This window comes from Heterodontus francisci, chromosome 35 (genome assembly GCF_036365525.1).
Source record: "Heterodontus francisci isolate sHetFra1 chromosome 35, sHetFra1.hap1, whole genome shotgun sequence".
Taxonomy (NCBI): domain Eukaryota; kingdom Metazoa; phylum Chordata; class Chondrichthyes; order Heterodontiformes; family Heterodontidae; genus Heterodontus; species Heterodontus francisci.
In genome coordinates, this window is record NC_090405.1 from 43441407 (window position 1) to 43455750 (window position 14344).

The 14344-nt window shown below is 44.6% G+C and overlaps 1 protein-coding gene across 1 annotated transcript in view; it reads left to right on the forward strand.

The window, feature by feature from the left end:
- The window catches only part of hcn4 (hyperpolarization activated cyclic nucleotide-gated potassium channel 4), a 268643-nt gene that overhangs the window by 102920 nt on the left and 151379 nt on the right, over positions 1-14344 (forward strand). Inside the window, exon 3 of the mRNA XM_068015195.1 lies at positions 9231-9392. Within this exon, the coding sequence (XP_067871296.1) occupies positions 9231-9392 (162 nt within the window). The remainder of the gene's footprint in view (positions 1-9230; positions 9393-14344) is intronic.

The following is a 14344-nucleotide window of genomic DNA, read 5'->3' on the forward strand; positions in this document are numbered from 1 at the left end:
GAGGTATTGAAAGACCTTAATAAATTTGGCAACAGGAACATATAAAAAATCTGAAATAGGTGTTATGGATTACATAAAGCTGACAGTACAGAAACAGGCCATTCGGCCCAACTGATCTATGCTTGTTTATGTTGACGTGTTATGTTAAACATTACCTGTTTATTTTGCTTTTATTTATTTCCCCCAATCTTCTTTCTCCAATCAGGCTTGGGGCCATTTAATCTCATTGTTTCTCAGTAGAATAGAGCAGGTTATGGATATCTATTGGGTGGTTTCACTTGGAGGATATTGTCAGTGGGTAAAAGGTTGGTTAGATTGTAAGATATCATGAGCAACTAGTAATTGTGGTTGACCGAAGTTTGTTCAATTGCTTTAGGATGATGGAGAGAAACTTCCAGGATTTTTCCTGATTTGGCTGCAGGCTTTTGCATTGTTTTTTTACCTCTCCCCCTGGCGGCAGCATTAATAAGGGGTAGAAGGCTGAGGTTAGATTGTCCACTCGATGGGGCGAGCTTGTTAGGGCCTAATGTTTTTCACTCGCCTTTTACTTTTATATGACCATACATGTGCTCACATCTTGATAGAGGGGGTCCAGTATTTCCCTAGCCTCCTCTACCTAATGAAACCTGGCTTGGAATGCCAGAACTAGGAATCCGGTGAAAGGCTAAATGCAAACGTTAATAACCTCAACTCTCTGAGGTTAATAACCTCACCCCATAGCCTCATAGCTATTGTTATACCCTGAATTATTCCTACTGTGAATAATTGCATCTCTGGTCAGTAGAATTATCCTTCACACAATTAAAATAAAATGCTGCTTTTGTTTTTGCATTATGCTAATAAGATATACCGAATTCACATTGAAGCCTCATTAGCATAATACTATTTTAATAAGAAGGCGGTTCTTTGTTGAACACCGGTACTTGTGAATCTGCATTTTATACAAAAGCATGCTAACTAAGTGCTTCTAAGCAGGGATTGCTTATTAACAGTAGGTGAGAGATTTCCACGGCCATCATCGGGCTTGATCTTGTGAGAGCCCCTTTAATGTCTTCTGTGCAGAGAAAGCTCTCAGCACCTTTGTTGTGCAGATTCAACTAAAGCTGCTGATTCACAAAATTAAGCAACTGCTAAAACACAGAACGCTAAAGCATGCAGTATTTAGGAGGCTAAACTAACCATCAGCCCTTTGAAAGATAATTCATCTTTTATTTGTTAGTGGGATGTGAGCGTCGCTGGCAAGGCCAGCGTTTTATTGCCCATCTCTAATTGCCCTTGAGAAGGTAGTGGTGAGCTGCCTTCTTGAACCGCTGCAGTCCATCACGTGTAGGTACACCCACAGTGCTGTTAGAACGGGAGTTCCAGGATTTTGACCCAACAGCCGTTTAAGATCTGCTTCAATAAGGAGCATTTTGCCATTGATGTGTCGACCTTCCCCTATACAGACCTAATATTCAGTTTTCCCAATGCCAGTTAAAATGGTGGCTGGATCTATCAACATCAGCATTCATATTTGCCTGCAGCAGCACTGCTCCTTCTGAAGGGATTTTTCTTCTCTTTGGTTCTGCCTATTGCTAGGGAGTCAGAATCTGTATGTTACAAACTAAAAACTTGATTTCTAATATATATTTCTTATTGCTTTATATATCACCGTGTCCAGTTCCACAAAGGCTTATCTTGAAGTGCTGTTCTTCTCCATGACGGGATCTCAGTTTGTCTCTTTTACCTTGTATTGGACAGCAGGTTCTGTAACTATATACACCTCCTCTGGATCCATCCATTGATTCTTTACTTGTCCCATTATCAACCCCATTATCCCTTTTGTCACTTAATCACTTCACCCTACCACAGACCTTTCCTCCAATTCTGGCCTCTTGAGCCTCCTGATTTTAATTGCTCCACCATTGGTGGCCATGCCTTCAGCTGCCGAAGCCCTAAGCTCTGGAATTCCCGCTCCACCTCTCTAAGTCTCTCTCCTCTTTGAGATGCATTAAAGGCACTATATAAATATATGTTGTTGTTGTTGTTGTTTGTTCTTTCCTGCCTCCGCCCTCCCCCACCACCCACCCCCCCCAGCCCCCACACCACCCCTGGCCACTTCCCTTGTCTCTGGCTCTCCACTTGCTTAAGTGCGGTTAAATCTCTAACTGCTTCCAGTTCTGAGGAGAGGTCATTGATCAGAAACATAACCATAACTCTGTACTCGCTCTGCATATGCTGTCTGACCTGTCGAGCGTTTTTAGCATTTTCTGCTTTTGTTCCAGGGAGATTTATACTATACGCCAATGAAAAGGCAGATGATTGCTCAGCCTGTATCCAAGCTGGTTCTGTTTTGGGAAACCAGATTTAACCTAGTCCTTAGCTGCCTCAACATAGCGATTCACTGGGCTGAATTTTACCAGCTCTCTGGAGACGGGCTGGAAGGCGGGAGGGATGATAAAATGGTGGCAGAAGGCGTTGGGAGGGAAGCCCAATATCTTCCCGCTACCACGGGATATTCCCAGAAGCGGGAATGGCAGCAGCATGGCCGGCCGCCAACCGAGGTAGGTGGCCAATTAATTCAGTTAACTGGCCAATTAATGACATTTTGCCACAGCTTCGCGACTTGACAGGCGACAGCACGACCTCCTGCTGTGAGGAGAGACTGCCAGACTCCCAGCGGCTTCCTGGGGAGGGGTGGGGGGGCCCCGCACCTCCGATGCCGCAAATGGAGGGTTTGCCCCTCCGATCGTCGGGGCCTGCCTGCCTGGCCCTGGCACATTGAACAAATTTCTGACCCGCCCTTCGAGGGCACCTCAACATGGAGGCGCCCTCTCCTCCTCCCTGCAGTCTCAGCAGCAGCCACTTCTATTGGCGGCGCTGCTGAGCCGCCAGTCCTCTGATTGGGTGGGCAGTTCTGAGGGGTGGGTTGCCATCCTCAATTGGACGGTGGTCCTGTCGCTGGCCTCTAAACTGGCTGCCGCCTGTAATATCACCCTGATGATCCTACCCTGTGCCCGTGTAATCACGGGACCCGCCATCAGTCCTGGCGGCAGGACTTTATTGATCCATGTAAATTTCACACAATGTGTTGGAAGAGTTTTAAAGGTCAGCATTCATATAACACAGATAGAAGCAACAGTTCCAATTTCACTGCATTGCTGCTGAAGGCAGGGGTGACATGCTCGAAGTCTTTAAAACTATGAAAGGGTTTAACAGGGTGGATGTACAGAAGATGTTTCCAGTTGTAGGGGAGACCAGAATTGGGGACCATAAATATAAGATAGTCAATAATAAATCCAATAGGGAATTCAGGAGAAACATCTTTACCCAAAGAGTAGTTATAATATGGAACTCACTACCAGAAGGGATGGTTGAGACAACTAACACAGATGCATTTAAGGGGAAGCGAGGTAAACATATGAGGGAGAAATGAATAGAAGCATATATTGATAGAGTTAGATGCAGAAGGGGGCAAGGAGGCTAGTGTAAATACCGGCATAGTCCTATTGGGCTGAATGGCCTGTTTCTGGGATGTAAATACCAGAAGCATATTTACTGATCATTTAGCTCATTGAAGTTTGTGAGATTTGCTAAGCTTCAAACCCCACATTTTTATTCCTGGAATTAGTGATTGAATACATTAGCTAGGTCGAAGGAAAGGGCAATAAAGGGATATGGACACACAGTAGACACATTGCATTAGGACTGTTTCTTGTGTGCAGATAATAACCAACTTGGAAAGGTTGGGCTGACCAGCCCATTTCAGTGCTGTAATTTCACTGTAATAATAGTCCATCCTGATCTACTGTGCTGAAACCCACATTAATGCTTTTTAAAAATCTCCCTTCTCACTTTGGACAACACCCTCCCTCCAAAACATAGCCCTCCATAAACTTTGAGTCTCCCAAAACTCCACAACCTGCCTCCAATCCCACTCAACCCCTCATCCTTGTCCTTGCTGATCGCCATTGTTTTCCTATCCACGCTGAATTCAAAGTCCTCACCCTTGTCTACAAATCTACGGCTTTGTTTCTCCCTCTCTTCACACTCTCCACTCTGTTAACTCTGATCTACTATGTATCCCCTCCTCTCCCTGTTCTACTGTCAGTGGCAGGGCCTCCAGCCATCCAATCCCACAGAAAATCCCTCTCAACACTCCTTCAATAACCTACTCAATGCCTGCTTCTTTGGCCATGCTTGTAAGTACCACCACTAGTTTCTCCTTTACTCCTGTTTGGACCTGATCCCCCTCTACTCCCTGCCCCCCAGCCACACAGCTATGAAGCACCTTGGAACATGTTCAAATTATGGGCGCTATATAAGTTATGATATTAATTTATGGGTTTTATGTTATTGAATTAATCTTGAAAGTCTGTAACCAACAGTGCAAGAAAGTTGAATTTACTTACATAGTGGAGATGACAGGATCGTTGAAGTACCCGGGGTTAATGATTGTATCCCCTAACGTTAATTCAGTTCCCTAACATTACACTGTCAAGCTCAGTAATATTCCTTGTTTACTTTCCATTTCATGATATCAGTGTTTACCTTTCAAGCAAAATATTCACAAAGCCTTAAGAAACAGATGTGAGCGGGGGGGGGGGGGGGTGGGGGAAAGGGATAACTCAATTCTTTTTTGCGATGGCTTGATTTATAAAACAGTTTATGCTGGTGAGAATTCATTTCTAAGAAGCTGCTAGAGTGGAACGAGGCGACTGTACTGCTTTTTGCAAGTGATTTTCCCCAAGGTGCTGCAGCAATCTTTGTCAATTCAACTGTGTTCCTTCATTTGATTACTTCCAGTCATGGCAAGGTAATGCTGCAAAGTGCCTGATACCCTGAAGAGCAAGAGAAGAATAAATAAAATAATAATGATTGTAGAGTACATCATGTACTGCTAAAGAGGCAATTTTGATGCTTGTTTATCAACTTTAATAATTAGTAATGACTGCAGTACCTTTTCAGTGATTTTTCTTTTATGATTTTCAATATGGCAGACTTCACTGCTCGAGAATTAAATACTTATAGCACATAAAGGACCATTCTTTTAATGCTCTTGGCATGAGCCTCATCTATCCAGAGCACATGTCTGGTAATTGAACACATACTTAATATGTGGTCCCAGCAAATAAGGAGTGTGGAAACTTGTAAACTTTACCCTTTTTGCTCTCAGCCCCTGGGCACTCCGACATCAGATGTAGTACTGGTCAGCTGCATGATAAAATTCTCTTTGAATTATCTCAGTAATGGAGGAGGACTAGCTGTGCTCACTGTGTATGGTGACATCATATCAGTTTTCTCTGGTTAGCACTGCTATTGAAATATGTTCAAAAAATGATCATATTTATGGTGCCACTTGCTGTATGATTGCCTTTTAAGAGTGATGTCCCTTTAAGATCTTAGTATGTCACTGTAAGCCAGAATCATATTGCAACTATAACACCTAGAGGAAGGTTCTGTAAATAGTTTGCTCTGCACTGTACATAATAGTTTATCTGTAATAAACCTGTTTGAGATCTTCAGCGAATTAGACTCCATGCATCTCATTTATGTTGGATTAGACAACATAAAGAACTCATTACATCACTCAACCATTCTTCCCTTACATGCTTCAAACCTGACTTCAACTCACCAGTACTGGACCGGTTTGATACCTCCATTTCAAACGCCAGCCATTCTCTGTCTTTGAGGTAGATTGTCAGTTTAATACTACGTTACTGAACTTTAGTGCTGTGGCCTCATATCTACTAACAATGGATAGGCAAACCTCAATTTATCTGATTTAAGTTCCTTACAGACAGCAGAGAAAGATGTTTAGCTAATCTGCCTTGATGATAATAGCATCGTAGATCAGTTCTGTAATGTTGCAGTGTTTTGAAATTGCAATTGTATTGTGCATTGTGTACTCTAGAAGCTGCTGTAGAACGCACATGCTAACAAAGGGAAAGTGAAAGTAAAACAGAATAAAAGAAGAAGCCCTTGTGTTCAGCAATCTTTGTCTCTCTGTCTTTGCTTCACAACTTTTACTGAACTTCATCTGAACCTAACTCAGGACCCGAGAACATCACACGTTCCTATAGCAGCCACCCTTAGAGCTCTTTGAATGAAATTGTCAATTCAATGCCAATTTTTGCTGCATTGTAGGTAGTTATGCACTGCTGACCTGCAGCCATTGAAATATGGCTTCGGATTTTCCCGACATAGAGAGAGATACAGCACTGAAACAGGCCCTTCAGCCCACCGAGTCTGTGCTGACCAACAACCACCCATTTATTCTAATCCTACATTAACCCCATATTCCCTACCACATCCCCACCTTCCCTCAATTCTCCTACCACCTACCTACACTAGGGGCAATTTACAGTGGCCAATTTACCTAGCAACCTGTAAGCCTTTGGCTGATGGGAGGAAACCAGAGCACCCGGGGGAACCCACGCAGTCACAGGGAGAACTTGCAAACTCCGCACAGGCAGTACCCAGAACCGAACCCGGGTTGCTGGAGCTGTGAGGCTGCGGTGCTAACCACTGCGCCTCCCAATATTTTCATATTATTCATTCACCCGTCACCCAATCAGTTAGGATTAGATTTGTACTCTGATTCCATAGATGAAAGGGCAATCTGCTAAACTACAGTTCCCTACTCAATGTTCCTGGTGCCATCAGTTTTGGCCATTATTGTGCTTTTGGGCCTCTTCTTGCCAATTCTGCCCACCTGCGCATTATCTCGATTTTAAAATTCTCATTCTTGTTTTCAAATTCTTCCATGGCATCATCCCTCTCTATTTCCGCAACCTCGTCCCACCCGAAAACTCTCTGAAATCTCTGCGCTCCTCCAATTCGGACCTCTTGCGCATCCCTGATGTCCTTCATTCCACCATTGGTGGTCTTCAGCTGCCTAGGCCCTAACCTCTGAAATTCCCTCCCTAAACATTTCTGCCCCTCTCTCCTCCTTTATGACGCTACTTAAAACCTATCTCTTTGATGAAGCTTTTAGTCACATGCCTAATATCTCCTGATGTGGCTTGGTGTCAAATTTGGTTTGATAATGTCCCTTGTGAAGCTTCTTGGGACATTTTACGACGTTAAAGGTGCTATATAAATGCAAGTTGTTGCTTTTTCAATTTCCTTTCTCAAGGTTCAAATTCCACCTATTTCACTGCAAACTGCTCCGGCAGTGTTTTGTGAAAAAGTCATTTCCCAGAAGATTTGGATGATTTGGTAGAAGCATTGATCCTTATTAAATAAAGTACATTGGTCTGGGTTGTAAGATTTCAAAAGAAACAGTCTATGAAAAACTTTTGTTTATTCTGAAAGATCAGAAGTATTAGGCAAATCAGACGGTGATTTCCTCCTGCAGGGTTGAAGTGCCTGGTGTTTTCTGATCTGTCCTTGTTTTGTGGCTGTTTCTATAGTAACAGCAAGGAACAGGAGAGATAGCGAACCTACAGACAGTGGCATCTTCACAGTAATCTGTCCAGTAAAGTAACTATAGACATGAAGAGCAGAATAAAAACTGCCAATGCTGGAATCAACATCTGAATTTCAGAATAAATAAAGTATGTAATAAATTTGTAAAGTAACATTTTAATACAATATCTAGAAAGAAGTTTGTCAAACACCTCATTTTCCATGCTGTAGAGCAACATTTTATATTTCTCCTCTTATTTGTGGCCTCTTTCTTCGTTATTTTCTCCATCATATTTGTGTGGAACATTCCCAGAAAAAGCAATAGATGAAAACTCAGTTAATTATTTTAAATCTGAGATTGTTAGATTTTACCTAGACCTTGGGTTTGAAAGGCCATACAACCAAGGAAGCTGGATGAAGTTAAGATACAGATTAGTCATAATCTAATTGAATGTCTAGAACAGGCTCGAGGGGCTGAATGGACTACTCCTCCTCCTATGTTTCTCCCAACCACATTGCAAACCATTCCCCAACCAAGAAAAAAGACTTGCATTTGTATAGCACCTTTCATGACCTCAGGGCATGCCAAAGTGCTTTGCAGCCAATGAAGTACTTTTGAAGTGTAGCCACTGTTGTAATGTAGGAAACATGGCAGCCAATTTGTGCACAGCAAGCTCCCACAAGCAGCAATGTGCTAATACCTTGACCTGTTTAATGGTGTTGATTGAAGGATGACTATTGGCCAAGGCACTGAGGGATCTTTTACATCATCTGAAAGGACAGACAGGGCCTCGGTTTAACATCTCATCCAAAAGACAGCACCGCTGACAGTGCAGCACTCCCCCAGTACTGCACCGGGAGTGTCAGCCTAGAATTTTGTGCTCAAGTCTCTGGACTGAGACCACAACCACTGCTACCCACTGAGCCACAGCTGACACTGAGGACTGGCACATCACCCTAAAAATTCCTGTGGTATAAATGACTGCTAAATGGTGCATTAGAGCCATTTGGGGTGATTTGTCCTGTCATTTCCTCTTCATCTCTCTTAAAATATAGAGGGTCTATTAAAACTCTTGCCATAGGGAATGTGCTATAGAAAGTCTTATTATTCCATGCCACAATCATTAGCACAATGCTACACTGTGTTAGTATAATGAATATTTAAAAATATTTAATTGCTGTTTTTAATAATGATGCTATGACTATATGCATTGGTGCATCACAATATATATTCAGTGAGTGAAATGTGATAGGGTAGGCTGTTGGCAATAAAAGTGATGAGTGCTTAACATCTTTCTGTCTACTGTTTAACAGGTAGAAACATGCCATATAAACACATTCAGCATTCTTCTGATGTGTCTCTACCAATGGTTCCCAGTTTTATCTAACATGGTGGGCTACCCTTATATGGGATAATTCATTGATGAATCTCCGTGTGTCTCACTGCCCACGTTAACGTCCCTAAGAATGAACTGGAGCTTCTCAGGATAGCATTGTATCTATTTGTGGCATCATATGACAGGAAGGCTGATTCATCTGTCAGGGCTAAACATAAAGGACTGGTGTCACAAGCAGCATCCAATCTATCAATGACACCCTTGAAATTCCTTCACCTTTGAACCCTAAAGGTCATTTTAGTTTCCGGCCGCAATGTGCCGAATAGCTGTAGACTGAATTGAATGAAACGGACAACTGAATTTAATAAAAAGAGGATGTTGGATTTCTTCCTGCACTGAAATTAGTTTCTTCTGCAAATGTATTACTATTCATTGATCCTCGAATCGATAAAGGCCTGTCTCAAAAGAAGCTAACAAATTATACCATTTTGTCTGATTGGACAGATCTTCCACATGACTTACGACCTGGCAAGTGCGGTGGTGCGGATTGTTAACCTCATTGGGATGATGCTGTTACTATGTCACTGGGATGGCTGCCTACAGTTCCTGGTACCCATGCTGCAGGATTTCCCAGAAGACTGCTGGGTGTCTCTCAACAATATGGTGGTGAGTAACTTTTGCAATGCAAACAGAATATGTATAGATCTTACACAACCATAACTAGAAGCTGGAGTAAACCACGTAGGCCATTTATCATCCCCAGACTACTGTCATGGATGAGATCAGATTAGCAGACAGAGAAATGCCATATACCCATGTTAAGCATTCTTCTGCTTGTGTCCCTGACAATGGATTCCAGGTTACGCTGGCACGGTGGGTTATCCTTACACTGGGTAAGACACAAATGTGTCTCAATGCCTTTTCTAAAATCTCCAAAAATGAAATAAAGCCCTCAGAATCGCATTTTATCAGACTGGAAATCAAGGTTTACTTTTTTTTTGAAGTTGTTATTAAATGTTAGAGTGCAACATGGAGAACTGATATGTAAAGTTTCCTCTAGGGGAAAATGGAGTGGGGCCTATGTTAGATAGCCTCCAAAAACGAGCACAGGGATCGCAAAGTGCGATTAACTCACGCCTGTTGATTGCCATGCAGACAACAGGCCAACTTGGTACTGCATACTCAATACAATGATTCCTGCATGTAGCCAGTGCTAACTGTGCTGTTCATTGGCAGCATGCAATAAACGGGGCATAAAAACAAGACTTGCTAACATTACTCAAACCTATCCTGTGCTGCTTAAAGCTAGCCTTCATCTCTTAAAGGGGATGCGCATTGTGGCTAGAACAGGTGCTGTCAGCCGTGCAGCAAATCAAACTGACCTGGGAAGCAATGACAAATGGCATAACATGGGAGAGAGCAGGCTCCAAGGTTTTTAGATGCTGCAATGGAGGCCTTGGTGGAGGAGGTGGAAAGTAGAAGAGATGGCCACACACACAGTCAAAAGGCAGTGGGAGCAGATAGCCATTGAGGTTAATGCCAGGAGTCAAGTCCCGTGGGTCTTGATGCAGTGCCACAAGAAGTCCAATGACCTCACACGAGTGGTCAAGGTCAGTGAATTCATCTTTAAATTCCATATCCTACCAACTGTACCACTAGCCTAAGACACTGCTCAATTCACCACACTCCCATCACTCATCCACCAGCAATCTCTATCAATCAGGACTCATACCCAACATTCATATGCTCCACCTCACCTTCACAGACTTAGCACTGCTATAAGCCTCACACCCATATCTCACAGCTTGCACACACTTCCAGCTATTCAACCATGACAGAAACATCACCCAGACAGATTGCACCACACTCATTGACACACTTCCATCTCTTTTGCAGGCCAAGGTGGCACACAACCGGAGGCAGCAGGAGCTAACCAAAGGAGCAAAGGCGTATCTGCATATCCTAGCCCTGATGGAGGAGACAGTGCTGGCCATTATTGAATGGCTGTTGCTGAGCCCATGGCCAAGGTCGGGGCTGAATGAATTGAAGATAATGGTATCCTCATACTTAAAATCCTCACAGCCTACTTCCACTTCATGCCACAATCTCTTCAGTTTTACAAGCTGCAGACATTATAATTATGGACCCCTTACTTCCCTCTACTGCCCTCCCCCTGCCCCACTACCACCTCCTGTCACCAGAACCCAACCCAAGAAGTGAAACCTTGGCCAGGCAGGGAAGAAACAGCAAGAAGACAGCGATGCTCAAGAAACACCATCACTCAATTTCACAATTGCAGTCACCAGTTCAGATACTGACACTGCATGTAATTTAAAGAATAACATAGAGGTGGATCTGCATACGGTGAGACGCCAGGCATGAGTAGTCTACAGCCAGAGCAGGTGGCAAGGATAGCACAGGCGCCAGCTCGTCGGAGGGTGAGGTTGCTGTCCAGTTATGCTCAGGAGGACTTGGATGAGGACTTCGAAAGGGGCAGGCTACAGAAGAAGGCTGATGGACATGCACACTGAAATGCATGGTGCATTGGGAAACCTGCCAGGAAGGTTGGGCGGCACAGTGGCGCAGTGGTTAGCACCGCAGCCTCACAGCTCCAGGGACCCGGGTTCGATTCTGGGTACTGCCTGTGCGGAGTTTGCAAGTTCTCCCTGTGTCTGCGTGGGTTTCCTCCGGGTGCTCCGGTTTCCTCCTACATCCAAAGACTTGCAGGTGATAGGTAAATTGGCCGTTGTAAATTGCCCCTAGTGTAGGGAGGTGGTAGGGAATATGGGATTACTGTAGGGTTAGTTACTGGTGATAGTTGAGCCTAGGTAGGTGAACTCTTGAACCACTTCCAGATCGTGGTCGCCAATATTGATGGATGGAGCATTTCTGACATCCTGCCCCATGATGTTCGTTTTCTTGAGGCTGATGGTTAGGCCAAATTCATTGCAGGCAGACGCAAACCTGTCGATGAGACTCTGCAGGCATTCTTCAGTGTGAGATGTTAAAGCAGCATCGTCAGCAAAGAGGAGTTCTCTGATGAGGACTTTCCGTACTTTGGACTTCGCTCTTAGACGGGCAAGGTTGAACAACCTGCCCCCTGATCTTGTGTGGAGGAAAATTCCTTCTTCAGAGGATTTGAACGCATGTGAAAGCAGCAGGGAGAAGAAAATCCCAAAAAGTGTGGGTGCGAGAACACAGCCCTGTTTCACACCACTCAGGATAGGAAAGGGCTCTGATGAGGAGCCACCATGTTGAATTGTGCCTTTCATATTGTCATGGAATGAGGTGATGATACTTAGTAGCTTTGGTGGACATCCGATCTTTTCTAGTAGTCTGAAGAGACCACGTCTGCTGACGAGGTCAAAGGCTTTGGTGAGATCAATGAAAGCAATGTAGAGGGGCATCTGCTGTTCACGGCATTTCTCCTGTATCTGACGAAGGGAGAACAGCATGTCAATAGTCGATCTCTCTGCACGAAAGCCACACTGTGCCTCAGGGTAGACGCGCTCGGCCAGCTTCTGGAGCCTGTTCAGAGCGACTCGAGCAAAGACTTTCCCCACTATGCTGAGCAGGGAGATTCCACGGTAGTTGTTCATCATGGGGCAGGATGTCAGAAATGCTCCATCCATCAATATTGGCGACCACGCTCTGGAAGTGGTTCAAGAGTTCACCTACCTAGGCTCAACTATCACCAGTAACCTGTCTCTAGATGCAGAAATCAACAAGCGCATGGGTAAGGCTTCCACTGCTATGTTCAGACTGGCCAAGAGAGTGTGGGAAAATGGCGCACTGACACGGAACACAAAAGTCCGAGTGTATCAGGCCTGTGTCCTCAGTACCTTGCTCTACGGCAGCGAGGCCTGGACAACGTATGCCAGCCAAGAGCGACGTCTCAATTCATTCCATCTTCGCTGCCTTCGGAGAATACTTGGCATCAGGTGGCAGGACTATATCTCCAAATCAGAAGTCCTTGAAGCGGCCAACATCCCCAGCTTATACACACTACTGAGTCAGCGGCGCTTGAGATGGCTTGGCCATGTGAGCCGCATGGAAGATGGCAGGATCCCCAAAGACACATTGTACAGCGAGCTCGCCACTGGTATCAGACCCACCGGCCGTCCATGTCTCCGTTATAAAGACGTCTGCAAACGCGACATGAAATCGTGTGACATTGATCACAAGTCGTGGGAGTCAGTTGCCAGCATTCGCCAGAGCTGGCGGGCAGCCATAAAGACAGGGCTAAATTGTGGCGAGTCGAAGAGACTTAGTAGTTGGCAGGAAAAAAGACAGAGGCGCAAGGGGAGAGCCAACTGTCCAACAGCCCCAACAAACAAATTTCTCTGCAGCACCTGTGGAAGAGCCTGTTACTCCAGAATTGGCCTTTATAGCCACTCCAGGCGCTGCTTCACGGGCCACTGACCACCTCCAGGCGCGTGTCCATTGTCTCTCGAGATAAGGAGGCCCAAAAGAAGTAGGGTTAGTATAAATGGGTGGTTGTTGGTCAGCACAGACTCGGTGGGCTGAAGGGCCTGTTTCAGTGCTGTATCTCTAAATAAAATAAAAAATAAATAAATAAAGTCTGCTGTTCTCTGGCAAGAGAGAATAAAATGTAGTCAGCTCTCTTTGAGTAGGGAGACTCAGAGACCTCACTTGTATAACAGCAGATGGCAAACCAGGAGATGTTGTATACATTTCGAGCTCTAGCTTGAAAGGCGCTAAAAGTTCATTTGCCATGCTTACCTTCACACCCACTGGCAATGCGGTCCATGTCCTGCTCTGAGGTTGCAGTTGTGGCTGCAGCAGGTGGCAGATTTCAGTGAGGACATTCTTACAGAAGCACAGACATCTCGCACATTGTTCCTCGCTGAGGTTCAGGTCGAAAAATTGTTCTCTGAATACCCTGGAAGGATATGACTTCCTGCTGCTCCTCCTTCTCCTCCCTCTTCTAGCAGCCTGTCCTGCTCCGTGTGACCTTTACTCATTCTCCCAGTCATGCTGTATTCCACAAGATTGGCCTACTAGTGCACTCATGTCTGGGGACAACTGTGCAGAAGCCTTGAAGTCAGAATAAAGTCCTTCAACACCTGCCACACCATTCCCTGAAGACTTTTGGAACTTGAAACTACTATGGAAAGCTCCAAGCACTTATTGAGTCTCACCAATAGCCACAAGAAACCAACCATCAACTAACCTGTAAGTAGCTCATGTTTCCTTTATGTAAGGTGGTGGACCCTTTCTGGCACTGAACATGTATTCAGCCGTACAAGGTTATGAAAGTAAGCATTGGGCTCTGAAATAACTGGGCTGGTGCCCAATCAGTGGGCAATCTTCCTGCTCTGCATACTTATGATAGATGTTAGCCAATCATTGGCTAACACCTTCATCAATATGGTGTCTGGCATATGGTTCCAAAATGGCACCCGTAACACTCAAACTATGGATGCTAATGAGCTCAATTTTGCAGTGAGTGTCTTTGCTGTGCAAACAGTCTGCATTATCCCACGTGGCGATGTTTAAATGGAGTTCATGATTAGGGACTTCCAGGAACTGAGATTACTCAAAAGCTCTCCAATTCATCTCATTCACATTGATGTCCATTAGCTGTGCAGGCGTTG